The 20,900-nt window shown below is 45.3% G+C and overlaps 2 protein-coding genes across 2 annotated transcripts; both read right to left on the bottom strand.

Moving 5' to 3' along the window:
• Positions 1-1,207: 1,207 nt before the first annotated feature.
• Lrit2 (leucine rich repeat, Ig-like and transmembrane domains 2) lies at positions 1,208-5,790 on the bottom strand. Its single transcript, XM_048421567.3, has 3 exons — positions 5,681-5,790; positions 4,606-5,387; positions 1,208-1,959 (listed from the first exon to the last, which is right to left on the bottom strand). The coding sequence occupies exons 1-3, from the start codon at positions 5,788-5,790 to the stop codon at positions 1,208-1,210; spliced, it is 1,644 nt and encodes a 547-aa protein (XP_048277524.3).
• A 7,437-nt stretch (positions 5,791-13,227) lies between these two features.
• Positions 13,228-20,469, bottom strand: Lrit1 (leucine rich repeat, Ig-like and transmembrane domains 1). The gene is made up of 4 exons (XM_048421620.3): positions 20,348-20,469; positions 17,827-18,293; positions 15,749-16,054; positions 13,228-14,201 (listed from the first exon to the last, which is right to left on the bottom strand). Exons 1-4 carry the CDS (start codon positions 20,467-20,469, stop codon positions 13,228-13,230), a joined length of 1,869 nt encoding a protein of 622 aa, XP_048277577.3.
• Positions 20,470-20,900: the final 431 nt, after the last annotated feature.

Raw genomic sequence — 20,900 nt, 5'->3', positions numbered from 1 at the left:
CAAAGACCAAGGAGGGTGCTGCTTGCTTGCTTGCTTCACGTGGCTCATTCAGCCTGCATTCTTATAGAACCCAGGACCACCATTTCAGGGATGGCACCACCCACAATAGGCTAGGCCCTCCCCCATAAATTACTAACTAAGAAAATGCCCTCCAGGATTGTATCGTATAAAGACATTTTCTTAATTGAGGTTCCCTTCACTCAGATGACTTTAGCTCGTGTCAGTATGACATAAAACTATCCAACAAATACAGAATTTCCATTTAAAAGGTTTATTTCTTCTTAGAAGGAAAAAAAGAAGAACCTAAAGAAATTATGGAGGGTTAATTTCAATATCAGTATTGCCATTAATTTTTAAAATGTTATTTGAACTGCCTTTGGTTCTCAGTCTCTGACTCATTTGTAGAACAATGGGATTCATTCTCTGTAGACCAGTGCCCTGTCATCTGCTAGGTAGGTGATGGACAAATCATTGACCTTTTCGAGGTCAAATTTCTTTAGCTAAAGTAAAGAGTATTCTGCCATCCTTTTTAGAATAATGCATATGAGACGCCCTGTGCAAATGCTGTAGGGCTGTGTGCACACAAAGAATAGCATTTATTAATTTCTAGCCACGGTCAAGCATAATTAAATGATCAGTTTAATGAAGCAGAGCTCTATTGGATTTAGCTCTACAGAGATAAATACTGTGTTCCTTTTCTCATGTTTGAACTCTGTCCATCAAGTTCCTTGATTTTAATACAGTGGATGCCCAACAAATACTTGTTCCACAAATGGGTGGAGTCAAGCTGTTCTGTCATAGAAGGTTTGTTTTAGGGACTGGAGATGTTGCGGGATATTTGTACACTGTGTGAAGGTGTGTTGCTGTAATTGGTGTAATAAAAAGCCCGCATGATCAATAGCTAGACAGGAAGAAATTGGTGGGACTTCTGGAGACAGAACAGCCTCTATGAGGGAGAAGAAAGGCAGAGTCACCAGTCAGACATGGAGAGGGGACATGGAAAAAACAGGATGTGACAGAACACAGATGAGCAAAAATGGGCTAATTTAAGTTATAAGACCTAGTTAAAAACAAGTCTAAGCTAAGGCCAAGCTTTCATAATTAATAATATAAGTCTGAGGGCCATTATTTGCAGGCTGTTGGACCAAACATAGTCTGAACAGAAAGCTTGCTATGTGGAGCTTATTCCATGGTGGGTTGTTAGGTGTTACCCCCCCTTTTCTAGCTCCTCATTCCCCTCCATGACTTTGTGACCCTCGCCATCCTCACAGACAGCTGTAAAATCTTTGAAAGAGCTATCCTTGCACTGCGGTATGGCTTGCTGACCCCTGAAGGCTTTCTTGTGCAGAGAGCAGCAGCCTAAACACCACTCACAGCAGTTGTATGGCCCCTGGGCTGCCCACACAGAAACACCCACAGGCACTGCCAGGAGCACAACGCACAAGACCACAGTGACGTGCAAGAGGCGCTCACGACCCTCCAGCCCACCACTGTCTTTGCCCGTCACAAAGACCACACACTGGCCCTGGCCTGGAGGCTGACTCCTCAGGCTGAGGCATGCTTTATATTCGGTAGCAGGGAGAAGGTCATCCACGGAGTAGGTGTTGATCCCAGGGCCTATGTGGACCACTGTCTTCTTGGAAGCTTCATCAGATGCAATGTAGAGAGTGAACCACTGCTCCTCTGGGAGGCTGGGCACTGTGAGCCACTCCAGCAAGATGGCTTGCGCTGTCTGCTTGACTACCCGTAGGTCAACATAGACACTGCCCTCTGAGGAGATGGAAAGAGAATGCAAGGCAGGTATGGCCTGGACCAGCTGGATGTGGACTGAGATGACAAGGGAGCTTCTGCCAATGGAGTTGGAGGCCATACAAGTGTAATTACCACTGTCTATCAGGTGGGCCGCTGGAATGACAAGCTGGGATAGAATGGTATCTTCGGCAATGGAGGAGGCCAACACTGGGTCAAAAGAAGAATGAAACAGCTGTGTATTTCTTTGACAGATGCTGGGAAGTTCTAGCAATGCCAGGCCTCACGTTAAAATCATGGTTACTCTTTATTAAGCCTGTACCTTGCATTTAAGGTTATCTTTCTGGAAACTATAGAATATGCATTTAATTTGTATATAAGGTGCTGAGGATTGGAGCAGCTGATTAACTTATCCATGGTTGTTCAGAGACAGCAATTATGTGAAGGCCTCTCTCTCTCTCTCTCTCTCTCTCTCTCTCTCTCTCTCTCTCTTTCTCTCTGGTTATAAACTGATTGATCCATTAGCTCAGGCTTCTTATTAACTAATTCTTATAACTTACATTAGCCCATAATTCTTGTCTGGGTTAGCCATGTGGCTTGGTACCTTCTTTGTCGAGGCAGTCATACCTTGCTTCCACTGCAGCTGGGTCACGACTGCAGACTGAAACTTTCCTCTTCCCATAATTCTTGTTGCCCCGCCTATACTTCCTGCCTGACGACTAGCCAATCAGCGTTTATCAAACAAGTACAAGAAACAAATCTTTACAGGGTAAAACCATTGTCCCACAGGTGGAGCCCATCCTTCCCTCTAAGGAGAGCATATTCTTTTAACATTAGTTATGTCCACTTTGGCCTTGCTGAACCTAAGATCATGGCCTAAGGAGCTTTATCAAAATGGAGTGATTAAGAGATATCATGAACTCCAGATGAATCCTTACCTCCCAGATCTTCCTCAGAACCTAGAAATCAAATACGTAGGCCCCTGCCTCTTTCAAGTACATGGTCCTGGGCAAAGTGCTTAAATTCTCTGAACCTCAATTTTGTTGTCAGGAAAATGAGATGACATGCACTTACACAGTTCACAGAAAATTTCATCAGGTCTTACCTGCTATTATTTCTGGGAGACTAGAGATAGCACAGTATTAAGAGTGATTATAGTGGGGCCAGCAAGAAACCTTAGCAGTTAAGGGTTCAACTGTTAGCACTCACATAGTGGCTCATAGCTATCTTTAACTCCAGTTTCAGGGAATCCAGTGGGTTTTACTGGCCTCTGTAGGCACTAGGCATTATGTGATTCGTGGGCATACATGAAGGTAAAACAGTACTTGGGCAGGCTTAATTTTATGACAAGTTGACATAAGCTAGAATCGTTGGAGAGGAGGAACCACCAGTTGAGAAAATGTCTCCATAAGATCAGGCTGTAGGCAAGCCTGAAGGGCAGTTTTTTAAAACTGGTGAACAATATGGGTGGGGCCATATTGATGGTGGTCTTGGGTTCTATAAAAAAAAAAAAGGAGACCGAGAAAGCCATGTGGAGGAAGTTCATTGAGAAGCAGTGATGAGGGAACATAAGCCAAATGAATCCTCTCCTCCCCAGCCTGCTCTTGTCATGGTGCTTTACCACAGCAGAAGCCACCCGGACTATGACGCCATAGACATCAAATAAGCAAATACAAATTTAAAGCTGAGTGACGGTAGTGCGTCTCTGGAAATAGTTGTTCATTTTAAAAGAAAACTACAATGATGAATCACGTCTTTCTCTGCTGTTAGCATTTAACCCCCAGTCAACTGGGTAAGATCAAAATAAAAAGTGAGGTGCACACCTTTAATACAGCACTTGGGAGGCAGAGACAGGTGGATGTCTGTGAGTTTGAGGACAGCCTGGTCTACAAGAGCTATCTCCAGGATGGGTTCCAAAGCTACAGAGAAACCCTGTCTCGAAAAACAAAACAAAACAAAACAAAAATCTTAAAAAATAAAGAGAAAGGTGAAGAAATGCAGTCAACTCTATTTTTTAACCACCTGGGGTTCATCATCACTTATGACAAGTGACTTGGTTGTACCCCTCAACTCCATTTCAACTGTTCTAGACAGAGGAAGAGTTAAGAAGCTAAGAATGTCCTTCCAGCTCCACCATGCTCCTGGGGAGCCCTTGCGTGATATTGGAAAATGCTGATACCTACTCCAAGAAAGGGGTTGCAATCTTGGATCCCAATTTTGGGCCCCTGGAAGTCATTTCTTTCCTGTAGGCCCTAATATAATTTTGAGCTAATATTGTCTGATTACAATAATATAAAGTATATAGACAGGCAATACATAAGACTTGCTATCCTTATCTTACGGGTAACACTCAAGGGGACACCACAGAAGTACATATGTAACAATACATATTATTGGCCCTGGACTCACTCACTTGAGTTCAAATCTCCAGAGCAGGGTCTTATAAAGCTTATAAGCACCCCTGCGTAATTCTGTTAACTCTGGTTAAAATAGCCTCTAAATAAAATTGTAGGATTCTAAAATATTAGTATTATGCTTTTCTTTTAGAAGGTTCCCCCAAAATGTGTTCGTTCATATTCAATTTTATTAACATATAAACATATTTACATACTTATAAAATCACCAGTTCCAGTATATCCATTTCTCTGAGATCTGCATGTGCCCACTTTAAACAGTGCTGATAGTGGAATATTCTCTTGGACTCTTTTTTGCTCTAGAGAGGTAATACATAAATATGCCAATCTTACCTGCACCCATCATTCATGACAAGGACAGTTTAAACCTCTGCAGTGAGACAGAGTCCTAACAGACCTCTACACTGCCCCTATATATACCCAGAGAGTACACGAGACTTACCATCGAATTCTCTCCATGTGCTCAGAGGATACTTCCATGTTATGGTTGGTGAGGGACTGGCTTGTGCCAAGCATTGCAGGGTCCCATTCTTTCCTGCCTGAATAGTGATATTGGCACTAGGAGTTGAGATATTTGGCTTCATACAAACACTGAGCTCAGTTTCATGTAAAAGCTGCCCTGCCTTAGAGACAGGGTTCTGGCATATCAGGTAGGAACTCACCAGTATGAGAGGGGGACCAATGGATTTGATAAACTGAGCAAACCCCCTTAACCGGCAGTCACATACCCAAGGATTATTATGTAGTGCCAACACTGTGCTGCAGACAATCTCAGCTCCACAACCACGCTGCTGGCCTTTCTGATAGGCTGGCCAGTTCAAGAAGACACCCTTGGATACAACTGTCAGCCTGTTGGAGGATATGTCAAGGTATGTCAGGTTGGCTAGGAACTTGAGAGCCAGTTCCGGGAGTGTGTCAATCCTGTTGTGTTTGAGATCCAAGACCTGTAGATAAGGGGTGGCGCGGAACGCTGTCCAGGGTACTGAACGGAGTTTGTTCCCCTCCAGTCTCAGCTCCCTCAGCTCTGGCAGGTCCTCCAGGGCGCCTAGGTGGATCACAGCGACACTGTTAAAGTTCAGCCAAAGATATTTCAAGGTACTCATGTTGGTGAAAACCCCCCGGGGAAGTTCAAATAAGGGGGAGTTTTCAATTCTCACTTGCTTGAATTCGTCAGGAAAGTTGCCTGGAATCTTTCCCAAAGACATTGCCGTGCACTGTAGACTCCTGGGTAAGAAAGCAGAAAACTTTGATCAGCGTGGGGAGCCTAGAGGTAGTACTGGGTGGACACTCTCATTAGACATGGGGATTAAATACAAGTAATAAACTTGAAATAAAAGAGATTGATATTGGTAAAAGTGTTCTGCTGGATAAACTGCAGAACCAATTAAAATGAATCCCACGGAGATTTAGCTGATTTCCCACAAGCTCTAAGCCTGAGTCACTCCATCTGACTCCTAATGAAAGCTCACTCCCCCCTCACCCTGTTCACCTTCTGAAATCTTTTCAGCACATCGCACCTGCCAAAACTCTCCTCTGAGCAGGTGCACCCTGGCAGACAGAGAGGCTGAGCCGCATGCATATCCCAAGAGACCAGAACTTGCAAGAAACAGTAAAAAACAAAAGCCATATTTATCTGTAGGCAATGCCCCATGTGTTTTCAGTAGGTATGGTCTCAGCTTCTGAGTAGCAAATCCTATTATTGGTAATCCATGAAGATGTAGGTCAGCACGGCAGCACTAAGGCCCCAAATGCTCTGGGCTCTGTTACAGCCCAGCTCCCAGGCTCAGGCCATGTGAGCTCCTTCCATGTGGAAGAAGTTGGGCCTCTTAACTAAAGTGAGAAAGTCCACCAAGCTCCAGTTCTTGAGACTGGAAAGAGAAGTACAGGTCAGACATCAAGTTCTATTTTGCATCTACCTTCTCTCCACCTCTTACTAAGAATCCAGTAAGAGAATCAGATGTTACAATCCTGAGCACCATGGCTCAGGACTTGGCCAGACAGCATCGCATACTTCCCAATTCACAAATAACCCCCAAATTCCAGCTATTTTCTAAAAGTGAAAGCAGATGTGAGCAGCAAAGCAATTGTGTGATTGTGCCCCTTGCCTGTCTGTAGCACCATGGGTAATGTATTGAGTCACACTTCTACTGCATTATGACAGCTGCTTCTGGAACTCATGTTACGAGAATCAGCTATACATCAGGATGCTCCTTCTTGTGGAAGTTTAAGAACATAAACCCAAAGCTTTGGGGTATGAGGCAGGAAGCTTGATGGCATATCTTTTCCTTGACTTTTCCAAAACTGCCTCACACCACATAGATCATGTCTCAAGCTTGTAAATGTTGTCTATGGTAATCCCTATTGTTCTACACTCTTCATTCATGCAATGTTTTTTGTTCATTCACTGTAAGGCATGTTTGTCAGGCACTATGGTGGTGAGAAAAAAACACTATAGATATTTCCTCATTTAGTCTTCTTTGTGCTTATGTTTCTGAGTCTGGAGGTTTGGGAAATATCTTTTAACCTGTGAATCCATGTATATTCTCTACTGAATAAGAATATTTATTCATTAACCAATGAAAGCAACATATAGACAGAAGTACCAAATATTAAAAAAAAATCTCACAATTTGTCCAGGAAATGTTTAGACTAGCTAAAGTGTCCAGCACACAGTAGTTGCCCAATAATTCACTCCTTATGATGACAAAGTTTTTAGAGGAACAGATGTATCAACTTTCTTATTAATTGGGGGAACTTAAGAAAATACCAACTTTCCGTGGGTCCTTGTAAAAATTCATATATAAATTATACCCCACAAAAGGCTTCTGTGAGAACAAATCCGCTCAGTAGCTAACCAGTGAGGGGAAATGGGTCACCAACTAAGCTGCTTATGTCCGGGGCTTCCCTCTCACGCCAGAGGCATTTGTGGGCATTCCTAGGCAATTTAACTCGACATTTCGCTACATCTTTGCAATTCCTTTCAAGGTAAAAAAAATTTACAAAGACAGAGTGTGTTGTGAACACAAAGTCCTTGTGAAATGTGTTGCTGTCATTACATTCAAAAGACGAGGAGCTGATCCACGTTTGCAAAGTGTTTTCACAGAGCAAGGTCCTTCCCAAAGCAGCACACTTCCAGCGGCAGGTGGAGAGGACACAGTGTCTGGCCACTTTGACCTCAAAGAATCAACAGAGTGATTTTTACTCCAGAACCCTCTGTCAAGTGTCCCAAGACTTAGTTAAGCTTTCTTTCTGGGACTCTGCAGTTCAATGGGTAGGTATCTGAAGGCACAAGTAAGTTGCTTTCTTTCCTCTTGTATCCAAATAGAGCAGCCAAAAATTAAAAAAAAGAACCCTTTCCTACGATGTCTACTCAGCGTGCTACTTAACATAAATTCAGACCTACTCACTTTCCTACAAGTTGTCTTAGAGCTTGTAAAGAACACCCACCACCTGTCTGAGGTGAAGAGAGTTGTTCACCTCTGCAACTCCTCTTCTAACCATCAGCCCACCATTTTGCAAAGGGGCAGAGGAAGTAGCTGTGGGGGAGGGGAGAGAACAATCAAAGCTATCTTGGTGGCAGATCTGGCACTTGGCAGCAGTGGTACCCAGGTCAGCCTTGGTGAGTGGCAGTCCATGTCATCAAGCCCATGCATAATCTCCATTTCTGCCAACATGGCACTGTGTTTGTGTGCCCACAGAACAGGTCACCTTATTTACTTAGTTATTGAACTCTTCCTCTGCTGAAATCACCTTTGGTGAGAGTTTATACGAGACACAAGTATCTTCACACCCTTCACTCTTTTGGGGAGATCTATCCACATGCTTCATCCTTAGATGCCTTTCTTGCCAATTTTCTAATCATCCTCATTTCAAACTTCGGATCACACAGCCAATCCATTGACTATAGCCCATGAGTTGAATCAGTGAGCATTCATGCACCTGCCATTTCCCATGAGTCAGTGAACACTCATACATTTGACTATTTCTCCTTGCACACAAAATATAAGGCCATGTGTAGTACCTGAAGATCTTCACACTGTGAAGACTTCCCTTCACTCATGCTTTTCAGGGTTGCCCGAGAAAAGGATTATAATTTTGTAGCCGTCCACTCTGGACAGTGCAGGCTGTGGTCCAGCTAGACCAACCAGCCAGCGACCTGGGGGCAGGTTAACTACTTTGGACCACTTCTTCCACAGGAAAAAAAAACCAATTATTCTCATTATAGATTTGCCTTTCTTGTACTGAATGCTTCTGCCAAAGCCACCATCCATTGACTTACTGAATGCCTTATCCACTACCATGGTATTCCACACAATATTGCTGATAAAAGAACTTCCTTCACCTGTGGAGAAGAGTGACCGTAGGCTCATGATCATAGAACCCACTGGTCCTACCATATTCCCACCATCCTGAAGCAGCTGGCCTTTTGAAGACACAGTACAGAACTATTGGGTACTTCGGCAGGGTTCTCCAGAAGGTGATATATGCTTTGAATCAGTGTTCAATATGTGGTATGATTTCTTCCATAGCCAGGATGAATCATGGGTCAGAAAAGGGCACTATCTACTCATTATCACCCCTAGCAACCCACTAGAAAAAATTTTCCTTCCTGTTTCCATGACCTTAAATTCTGATGGTCTAGAAGTTTTGGTTCCAAGGGCAAGAGTGCCATGGCTAGGAAACACAGCAGACATTCTACTTCTTTTATAATGTAACATCAATTAAGAGAATATCAGCAGTTATCATACTTAATTTTTGAAATAACAAAAGAGTGTCCCTCAAGGGACAGTGTCACCAATTCTAAAATTTATAATGTGTTTGCAGTTGTATGAGGGATAATTATATCATGTTAGGCACAATTATGACCCGTTTATTGTTTTCATTTGGAAATTAAGCATGGCATAAGGAGATATGATTGCTTGTCAAGTTGACGGGGCTTGAGATGACTAGTCTCAGTTGTCAACCTGATTAATCTGGAATTAACTAGAACCCAAGCAGCTGAGTACGCCTGTGAGGAGTTTTTTCTTCATTAAATTATTTGAAGTAGGAAAACTCACTCTTTTTTTCTTCTGAGACTGGGTTTATTTGTGTAACAGCTTTGGCTGTCCTGGAACTTGATTTGTAGATCAGGCTGGCCTCACAGAGATCTGCCAAACTCTGCCTCCTGAGTGCTTGGATTAAAGGCATGTGCCACAATGCCTTTTAACCTGGAACTTTCATTTAAGGTAGGAAGATCCACCTTTAATGTGGCCCATACCTTCTGCTGGCAGCATATATAAAGGACATGAAAGAAGGAAGTTGGTTCTCTTTGCCTGCTTGCTCTGACTCTCTTTGGCAAGCCCATTCCTTCATTGGTCTACTCCTTCAGGATTCCAGCATATACTGAAGACTGACTGAGACATCCAACTTTGTGAACTGAAAAACTACCAGATTCTTGGATCTTCCATTGGTAGGCAGCCATTTTCGGACTAACTAGACCACAACCTAAAAGTCATTCTAATAAGTCCCCTTTCTATATCTATCTAGATACAGATATAGCAATAGAAAGGGCATTTATTAGAATCTAGATAGACATAGATGATATATAGATTCATCCTGCAAGTTCTGTTTCTCTGGGGAACCCCGACTTACTTGACTAGCGTTGTTGTTTAGCTTAATTAACTTGTTTGCCAAATGCAGTCTTAAATATCATGAGACCCTGACATCAAAGGAGAGAAGATCTGAAGGTATTTCATCTTTTTCTCCCCTCCTGAAGGATGCTTTTAGGGACTTGGATTGTAGATTTGTCTCAAGAGACAGTTTTTGGAGAATTACTGTGTGATTGTGGCACAGATATGACTTCCTACTGGGAGACAGTTCCTGCCTTATGTGAATAGACTCTCAATAAGAGACTATCCTATTCAATCAGAAAGTGCCTCTTACTCCCCAATGTGAGTCACTTTGAGAAAGCCTAGAGAGGAGAACTGGGTGAGCCACTCAGTAGCAGATAGACGCTCCTCTGTCTTCTCTAGATAAAGCCTTTTCCATTTCTATCTTTTTTGAAAACAGGGGTTCTCTGTGTAATCCTAGATCTCCCAGAGCTTGCACCGTAGATCAGGCTGGCCTCGAACTGCCTGTCTCTGTCTCCGAGTGCTGGGATTAAAGGTGTGTGTCACCATAGCTTAGCTTCCCTTTCTAACTTTTGACAATATTTGATGGAGATGGTGTCGTGGCCACTCATGCTTGCTAGTATGCCACTGAGGGAAATGCACAAGACCACATTCCAAAGCTCCCGTGAAATAGTCAAGCCACGTGACCCATGTTTTGGCTACTGAGACATTAGAAGCAAAGATGTTTGAAAAGCCCCTCCACAACTCAGTAGTTTTGTTTGGGTTTTCTTTGTCGAGGTGACTGCTGATTTTCCAGATGGTGGGCCTTTCCTCCCTCATTCCCGCTCACTCAATGAGCAGACTGTTAGAGCAAGAATGAATCACTACGTGTCAAACCACTAAAGTGTGGAAGCTGCTGCAATAGCATCCGCTGGATATGTCCTACCCATGCAAATAAACAAAGTGCTCGAATCCCTGGGAACTGGTGATTATCTTCAGTAGATTCAACTCTAGCCCTCTGAACGAGCTCTGTGGGACCCTAGACTAACAACTAGCTTGCTAGCTTACAATCCTCTTTCCAGTACACAACTTGTTTTTGCCTTTTTGTATCCGGCAATGTGGAGAAGCAACTGAAAATAAGTGACTTTGGACAAACCATCTGTGTAGGCATGAGGAATACAGTCATGCTGTGACTGAAAAATGTATAACGGAAATGCCATAAAACACGTAATCTTATTGACATTGATTTGTGGCTCCTAAACTAGCCATCCAGGGGCCGTGGACCACAGGCTCACCATAGCCAAGGTGGCAGCTGGCCTTTAGGACAGAAAGACCAAGAATTCTTTTTCTAGGCTTTGTAGAGAACATCCAGTTTTCAGGGGATGAGTTATACTAGAAAATTAAAATGTAAACCAGACACCATTTATTTATTCTTTTTCCAGAGGAGGTTGTTTCAGTAGGATAAATACTCATGAGAACAATCCAGAATGACTGCAGACAGAACATACAAAAGAGAATTGATACATGGACATTAAGAGGCCAGCCATCTTGCAGGCAATGATCACCCACACCTTGAAGGTGATCCTATTGGATTTTGATCCCCACCCCCATTTTCTCTCTTTCTCCTCTCCTTCCTCTTCCTCTGTTTCTTGGTCAATATTGGATGTACTAATTTTATTTTTTGCTTTCAAGTTCCTGATTTTCTTCCACGAAGTTCAACAAAGCTAATTCAGTGCTGTCTCCAGTCTGTCATCTGTTCTTGTAAACAACACTTTACTGGACCACATCCATGCGCATTAATTAACATGCAGTCTGTGTTTGGCTTCCATTCATTCCATTAGCAAAGGTAAAGTCTGTTGATATTCATGATCTGGTTTTGTTTACAAAAAATTATGTGGCTCCGTGATGTAGACAAGGCCATTACTCTCTAACCAGACAATTTTTCTTGCTGATGGTGATGATTCATAAGTTATAATTAAATGCAACCTTGGGGGGGGTCATCAAAAAAAAGTCACCTAAGTTTGGTGAATCTATAATCATGTGCACATATGTTCTTGTGGTTCTGATCCCAGGTTTTGGTGGCTGCCAAAAAATTCATTTTTCGTAGTAAACATGCTGTGAACTGAATTTCAGAGATTAATATGAATAAAAGCATAATGTCCAGAAATCTGTCAAAGATATGGATTCCAAAAGACACTCCATCTTTCCCTTGTTCTTAGTTCTGTAAAATTAAATATCCCAGCCTCCAGAATGGGCTGTTGGAGCATTTTGTGAGGTCTTTTGCAAACAGGAAGGAGATTTATATCTAGTCAACATTCACATCATGTGAATTGTCCTATGTGGTACCAGTTAAATGCTTTTCTTGAATCACTTCTAAAGGCCACAGTTGTTACTTGAAGATTTGATAGCCATCTTCTCTGTAGACAAGGGATGAATGGGGTCTTCCGCTAAGAGCACTCACTCCTCTGTAGACAAGGGATGGAATCCTCTCCCAAACCAAGAACAGCTGAGAAACATTGTAAAGGCTGTTCCATGGGAATGGGTTGGGAGCGAGACAGGATGCCTCTGACAGTTTCCTCTGTTGTAGTTGATCCTTGGCTCTCTCCAGGCTACCGTGCTGAGAACAAATGAGCAATATTCCTGAGAGTTCATTGCCAATAAAGTGTTTATTCCCAAGCATCCAAAAGGTTAAATATTCAAATTCAATGGAGGGAGCGCAATATGGATGAGCGCAAGTGGTAAGACTTCTCTGTGCAACCAACTGTCTAACTGCCCGGTCCCTTGCTGGAGCTGCCACTCCCCAGTGGCAGTGCTACAGTGGACCATGCCATAAATTTGTTTTGCAGATGTTCTGCCTTCCATCATGACCTTCGGAGGATTAGTAACTTCTTTTGACTTGTTAAAGTTGCATTTGGCCATGAGACTCTCATTGACAGATGCAATATAAGCACAAGCAGCAAGGTACCAACCTCACACAAAGAGGCATTGCATGATTTAACTCATTCCTCTTATGTCATCAGAGAAAAGTCTGCCCTAGGTAGCCACTGTTACTCTTCACCTTGGGGCCCAATGGAAGACACAGCAGAGTCATGCCAACCTACAGACGCATAGTGGAAAAGTGAGTATCTTAGTGCCGCAAACCAGAGTTTTTGCTTTTATTTGTTGTGTAGCAGAAACTGACTGATACAAGTGAAATACTTAACACTCGCTTCTTCTCCAGGAAAATAGAGAGAGAAATGGTGCCTTCAGATCCTAATGGCTGTTATGAGGGTCAAGTAAGTTAATACCTACGAAGTGCTTTGGACACCTGCTGGAACATAGTAAGTGCTTAGTAAGCTGTGTTAGCTGGCGTTGAAGTAAATGGACATGTAAGCAAGTACCCGAACCATAAGGGTGGCTGAGCACACAGTCAGGGTGTGAAAGTGTGTGAGACTGAAGAGGAGAGTGACCAGGCGGGTGTCACTGGAGACTCCGGCTCAGCAGAAGTACTCATTGATGCGTCTGCCACCCCTGACTCCCAAGAGCTGGGAGTCCAGGCTGGAGCAAGCTGAGAGAAGCCTGTCCGCCTCACTGAGGCTGCTCCTGGACAACTCCTCTGAGCCATCCTCGCTGTGGCCCAGTCTTTCCAAATTAACATAGGCACCGGACGCCTCCGCGGAGCCCCCAGTGCGGCACTTTTGGCAGCGTCTCCGGAGAGCCCCGCAGCAAACCAGGAGGGTGGGAGGCAGGGCAATGATGGCTGCCACGCTGATCACCACCATGTTGATGAGCCGCTGGGTGCCCTCCGCATCTACCACCTCGTCAGTAGAGAAGATGACACACTGTTCCTTCGTAGGCACCAGGCCCCGCACACAGACACATGCCACATACTTGGTCTTTGGAGCAAGCCCCTCGATGGTGACACTAGTCTTCCCGGGCTCCACAGTCATCCTTCGCATGTCACGCTGCCCAAAGACCGCATAAAGGACACTAAAGGCCGTCGTGTTCCCAGCTTGAGGGGCCTTCCACACCAGCGACACACTGTGGTAAGTATCTCCCACCACCTTGAGAGACCTGACCATCTGGGCCTCCTGGTGTTCTGCCCGCTCTCTGGAGAACTCTCCTGGGACATCCATCTGAAAGCGCTGGAGCTCCAACTCCTTTATGCTGGGCGCCGAAGGCTTGGTAGCCAGAGCTACAGGTTCGGGAATATGGGGGACATGCCTGGCCACCAGCTTGTTGTTGTAAGCAGCAGCTTCTGCCCCCTCTCCTGTCCTTGGCCACAGGGCCCCCGGAACCCCACTATCTTCTGTAGAAGTCTGGGGTTCAGTGACAATCAAGGAGATAAGAGTTTCAGAAGCCCCTAGAAAGTTCTTGGCCTGGCAGATGTAGTCTCCAGAGTCAAAGAAAGACACAACAGGCAGATCCAGCAAAGTCCAGCTTGAGCCATCATTGGAAACTTCCTGGTGTACTAGAGAGAGAAGAGGCAGGAATGAAGGAATTAATGAACTGTCTTCTCAGGCTCCCTTCTACAGCCAAAGTCACACACAGTCCCTGGTCTATACACACTATAGTGAATACCACTCATTCCAAGAAAATAGTGGCATGAACTCAAATCTCAAGTCCCTCATGGCCCACTTTACTGGGTTACTCAAGAACAAACTGCTTAAGTGCAACGAATTGCCTGCAAAGTTTAATCTCCTCAGAGTTTACCCTTCAGGTTCTAGAATGTGGCAAAGGGGTCCCATTAGGGAACAGGCAAGTGCCCTGAGGGTAGGTAGGTTCAGGGGCGAGTATGAGGAAGAGAGGACAATCTGGAAGTGCCATAACCACCTCTGCACACCCCAACTGACACATCTAATTAGCATCCTCACCTTTGTGTTTTTACACAGTGGGGCCTTCTGCACCGAACTGACCTAAAATCCCTATCTTAGAGCAACAGCAGTCAGCCTTGTTGAGGAGCCGGAAGAAAGCTGGGGTGATGTGAGATTTTCTGGTTAGGTGCTAAGAAATGATTTCTGCTTGACTTGTTTTCTGGCTGTGTCTGGCCGTGACTCTGGTCCCTGATGTCATTGTAACAGAAATGATCCCTCTCTGCCCACACTACTCAGTCAGAATAGACTTCGTACACACCACAAAGCCAGGGCTAGACTGACTGGAATCCCAGCTTCTTCATATATGAGCTGTGTGATATGGGGCAGGCACTCACCTCTCAGCACTTCCACTTATTTGTGTGAAAAAAGAAAAGATAATCAGGTTGCTTTTTACAATTTTGGTTTGGTTTGGCTCAGGAGAGGGGTTGATTCTGACAGAAGGTCCCATGTAGCCCGTTTTACTAACCTGTAACTCACTATGTAGCTAAGATTGACCTTGAACTTCTGATGCTAGGGCTATAGACTCAGATCATCAATCTCACTGACTTTTTAAAGTTCAAAGACATCATGGACATAATTCACTTAACACAATGTTAGACCTGTAAGATTACAAGATCTCAACAGATGGCAATTCCATCACTATTTATTCCCAATGTTTCTGGGTTGATATTTTAAAAGGAAACACCTGCTAAAATGTTAAATACACTAAGAATATTTTCTTCCTAAAAAAAAAATCAACTTTGTGTTGGGCTTTTGGCACATACCTTTAATCCCAGCACTCGGGAGGCAGAGACAGGCAGATATTTGAATTCGAAGCCAGCCTGGTCTACAAGGACAGTCAGGGCTACGCAGAGAAACCCTGACTCAAAACAAAACAAAAAACAAAACAAATTAACTTTGTATTGCTCCTACCATGGGCCCTGAGTTTCTGATAATTAAGTACCTAATGAGAAGTGACAGGATGCGTTGAGAGTCATTGTCATATGTCCAGCATGCGAGCAGATTCTAGCCAACTTCATTCAAACAAATCAGAGTCCAGCCTGCTTTACACCAGTCCCTGTTAATTTTGTCCGCTCTCCATTTGGGAAGCTGACCCACCTGTATCAACCTACACTCAACACAGAAGGTCTTGTTGCTCACACACCTGTGCCATTGAGTGGGCGTCCGTTGGCTCTCCTCCAGCTCATCTCAGGACCTGGGATCCCAGTTGCTCCACAGCGTAGCAATACCGTGCTACCCAAGGGGGACACGATGCTGGTCACCCCTGGACGGAGCTCTGGGCTCTGACACTTTCTCAGCTCCAGCTGGCTGAAGGCCACCCCAGCCAGGGTGCGTGGGCTGGCACACCTCAGTCTAGGCTCGATGAGGACCAAGTTTAAAGCCCAGCCTTCTAGGAGATGAACTAGGCCATAGAGTCGACAGTCACATACCCAGGGGTTGTCCTGAAGCCCTGCAGAAGTGAGAGAGCAAGCAAGAGGTTCATGCTGGATTTCCATGTCCAGCTGCCTGTTCCCCTGAGAAAATGAGGCCATTTTTCTGCTCACAGTCAGCAGAACTGACCTCCAATCCCAGCTCCTTGCCTTGCTAATATGTGACCTGAGACTTGATTCAGTGACAGCGCCATTTTCTGCCACTGTTTCTTTCTTCATAAATAAACTGTTTACAATATCAAGAATGAGAGGCCACTCAAAAATACTCACTGGGTCTGAGGAGATGGCTCGGTGAATAATAATCCAGCCCTTGCTGGGTGAGCCGAGGAACAGTATGGATTTCCTAACACACATAAAGGCCAGGCAGGCATGGTGGAAGCCTGCAGTTTTCACACTTGGAAGGCAGAGGCAGTGAATCCCCAGGGCAAGCTGTTAGACCAGCTGAACCAGTGCTCTGGGTTAGTGGGAGACCCTGCCTCAATAAATAAAATGGAGACTGACCATGAAAGGCAAGTGACATCAATTTCAGGTTTGCACATTCATATACGTGGGCACCTGCTCACACACACATATGCCCCTACACATGCAAGCATGCATGCACACACACCACATGCACATAAATATGCAAGAAAACTTAGTGACCATATGAATGGTTAGTCTCACACACTAGGGACAAAGACTGAAAATTGTACCAACTGCCTTAGAAGCGACCAAATTGATTATAAAATTTTTCACAGGTGTACTGGATTACCTCGCAAGTTCCCTTCTCACCATCCATCCTTCAGATATATTTGCACACACATACTAAGAATGAATGACTGAGAATAGTCTCCAGTACCAAAGGTGTTGATGAGACAGAAACAATCGAAATATCTTTGAAGCGGGGATGGCTGCTTTACTGCAGTAAACGAACCTGCTCATTGCGGTTGTTTAGGAAGATCTCAGAGATATATTGTTGGATGAGAAAATTGGTGCTGGTTAATACATACAATATGATTTTAAAAAATTGACAGCAGGGGCTAGAGATGGCTCAGTGGTTAAGAGGATCCGGCACCCACATGTAGGCTCACACCCATCTATAACTCCAGACACAGGGGATACAACGCCCTCTTCTGGCCTACAAGGGCACCAGACACACATGTGATACACAAATACTTTAAAAATTGTAAAAATACACAGCTTTTCTTTGTGCGTGTGTGTGGATATGTGTGTGTATGTGTGTGTTTGTATGCACATGTAAACATAGTATAAAAGATAAGAATCTTGTAAGTAAACATGATAATTCGAAGCTGTCCTTGGGAGAGGGATTAGGTTAGGAAAAAGGATGAAAGGATCATTAGCCTCTTTGCTTTGTTTTTCATGGCTTTTCCAGTTACCCATCAGCCCCAGGAGCAGGCAGGTGCCCTGGGCAGCAAAGGCTTGCTTATTTACTTGGTAAACTTTTGGTTAATCAGGAACAAGGAAGAATAGAAGAGGCCGGTCTAGCTGACATATTGCACCGGCTCATTCCATCCTGAGCTGGGAAACTGAGTTTAAGGGGGCCACACACTGGTTGTGTGACTAGGGACCTCCCAAGTCTCAGTTTTCTGATTTCTGGAATCTGAGCTGGCTCGGTTTGCCTGGAACTACTAAATCTGAAATTAATGTCGACATCATTCCATCGTCCCTCAAGTATAGAAGATGAACATGATATCAGTCATGATATCATCAGCCTCAGAGAGGCTTGAAGAGTTGCCTAAAAAGCCCAGCATGCACCGGGATGGTTCTTGATGATGGATGCCATCTTGATTACCTAGGACTAGCCTGGCACGGTGGCCGGAAAGGAAGGGTCCGGTCTTCAGGTGAGCCCAGGTGTCCAGTAGCTCCAGAGGAAGCCTCATCAGGTGGTTGTTGGAGAGGTCCAGGAAAGTAAGGTTCTCCAGGAAGTGCGCAGCCTCAGGGGGCAAGGTCAACAGGCGATTGGCCTGCAGGTCCAGCAGCTGCAACTGTGGAGTATCCCTGAGCGCCGCCCAGGGGAAAGCAGCCAGGCGGTTCCCAGGCAGACGCAGCTCCCGTAGGCGGCGCAGGCCCCTGAGCATGAGGGCGCTGAGCTCGCTGAGAGCGTTGTAAGGCAGCCATAGCTGCTCCAGGCGGCTGAGAGACCTGAAGGCCTCTCCAGGCACCCTGCGGATGGCGGTTCGCTCCAGGCGCAGCCTGCAGGTGTCCGGAGGAATTGAAGCTGGGGGCAGGGTCAAGTCAGGGTCGCTGCACACCACTGTCCTGGTTACAGAAATGGGGGGGGGGAGGTTTGAACAAGCATTATTTCCGTATGAGGTCCCAGATCTGCTTGTTAACACAGACACCAATTGCAGTGTCTAGTGGGCTCTGGAGAGAGCACCCCCTAACATGGAATCAAGGTCACAGTGTCTGACCATTGCTGTTGATAATCTAGCCAAAGAATAGAGACCTGAATACATACATAGAAAAACCCTAATACGTACTACATAGACATGCAGTGCCTGCCTATCTGTATGGGTAAGATGTTAACAAGGAAGACAGCTTGGATACGGGTAAAGGAAGGGACTTCATAGGGAAATTGTCCCTTAACGCGGCCCTGGGAAGGGGTATGGTCAAGGGAGGATCAAAATAGCCTAACAGAAAGAGAAACCTCTATTTAGGTGCCTATGTTGCCCTGACCAAGCCACCTCCCAGGGCACACAGCTGCAACTGTGACTCCCAGAGGCACACATACTGTGTTCAGGATCTGAACGTGAAGCAGGAAGGGAGCTGGGATGCTGCTCTGCAAGGTTAGAACTGGGTCTGAGGAAGGCAACCGACATACAGAAGGGGCTTTATCTCAGTGTGCCATCTGTACCTGTGGCCTCTAGAGACGGAGGCTTCTCTGCGGCCTTCCATGGCCTCACTGCCCTCGCAGGACAATGTGCAGATAGCTGAATGTCCATGCATGGCAGAATTCCCAGAGTCTAAAAATTAGATCCATGAATCTTTGTGAGTTTGAGACCAGCCTGGTCTACAAGAGCTAGTTCCAAGACAGGCTCCAAAGCTACAGAGAAACCCTGTCTTGAGTAAGATCCATGGATCTGGTACTGGTTCCATCACCAATGGCATGTGACATTGAGGCATTTGCTCTCTGTGGATGGTGTCACTTTTGTGACCAGGCTGACAAAAGCACCTTAACCACACCGTCCTTAGTCATCAGCATTTTCCAGGCTGATTGAACATCATTACGGATCAGCCTGCCTTACTTAGTAAAAGCAAATTTACTTCCCATATGAATTAAATCATCAAACACATCAACAATAGAATGCTTTCTTTCCTCCGAAACAGACAAGTTCTCTTTTCTGGAGGTTTATCTTTATTCTCAGCCTCCATCAATCCTAATCAAGTCAACATCGAGAGGAGGGTAGTTCCACCAACATAATTTCCACGTTCAGAAATGATGAGTGGTTCTTCAATATTCACACAAAGCAAAGAAGAAAGGATGATGAACGCCACAAGGTTGAGAAGTTGGTAAGAAAAGCCCCGTGTGAGTGAAGTCCTTGAACCCATTAGAAATTAAGTTTCCTCCTGATTAAGCCAAGGACATTGAGAAAAGATGACTTAAAGTTTCCTGATGAGAGCAAAAAAATGAGCTCCACGAGAAAGGCTAGAGCCCACCAACCACAGTGGCTCTGCCTTCCAAGGTCCATGAAGAGAAGAAAGCGTGAGGGAAAATCAAGGAGCGGGCTGAAGAAGGAGGGAGCTTCCTACTATGAAATGGGCATTTCTGGCCTTGTATTTAATCAAGTTGGAGGAAACACATGGGGAGGCATGTGTCCCACCATGGGTTAGGAGACAAAGTCACCTTAATGTGTCTGGGTGTCTTGTGGAGGTCACGCGTGAGAATGAGAGATGCCTAGAAAGAAGGCTGGGAGATGCAAAGAGGAAGAAAAAAAAGAAGGAAGTAAACGAAGGGAAAGAATGAGAGAGGGAAGAAACCTCTAGACTTCTAAAAGAAGGCTTCACCGCACCACAAACACGAAGAAAGGCTCAGGAAAACTTCCAGACCCTGGCCCCTGCATGTTTCACACCTCGTGGGCCGAGTAAACCCCCTGCATACTGAAGATGACCGACCCATCACACACTGCTTTCCCAAGACGTTGGGTCTTAAGGGTCCTGATCCAGCATGTCTACGTGTATCAGATAGCCTGAGGTGGGAGCAGGTGACTCGTGAGTAAGTGGATAGCTGCCGACATCCAACCCCTCCCGACTCTGTCTACCCAGTGGATCTGTGAAGGCTTTGATGGCCCATCCCACACCTGGAGGCGTCCTACCTGGCCTTGCCGCCATCACTCAAGATGTGCAGGCTGCAGCTGCATTGAGAGGGACAGAAGCTCCAGGCCTGGTGAGGTCCCCCAAGTGCAAGGAACCAGACCATGCCCAGGGCCACCCACATGACTTCTGGCTCCTCTTGGCCCAGGCAGGGAACCTGTCCCCAGGAATGCTCCGTCCTGCTTGTCCAGTAAGGCCAGCAGCTACCAACTTGCTCATCACTCTCCAACCCCCACCCAAGGCCATGGGATAAAAACAGACTGGGGATTAGGGAGGGAGCCCCAGTCCTGGCGCTCAGCGGCTTATTGCTTCCTGAATCACCCAGTCTTGAGGGGAGGGAGAGAATCCCTGTAAAGCCACAGCCCCAGGCAGAAGAAGCTGGGGCACAGCAAGATAAAGCAGATGGGCGGTTGCCCAGAGGCACGTGACTAGGTGAGATAACTAGTGGACTGGGCTGTCTGTTTGCAAAGAACTTCATTTCAACCAGGCCGTGGGTAACAGGTCTGTCTCCTTGGGGTGCAAGGCTCAAGAAAAAAAAAAACAGAACTGTGGTCT

Source organism: Myodes glareolus, chromosome 5 (assembly GCF_982192425.1).
Source record: "Myodes glareolus chromosome 5, mMyoGla1.1, whole genome shotgun sequence".
Taxonomy (NCBI): domain Eukaryota; kingdom Metazoa; phylum Chordata; class Mammalia; order Rodentia; family Cricetidae; genus Myodes; species Myodes glareolus.
The sequence above is the reverse complement of the archived record's forward strand: the minus strand, read 5'-3'. Positions and strand labels throughout refer to the sequence as shown.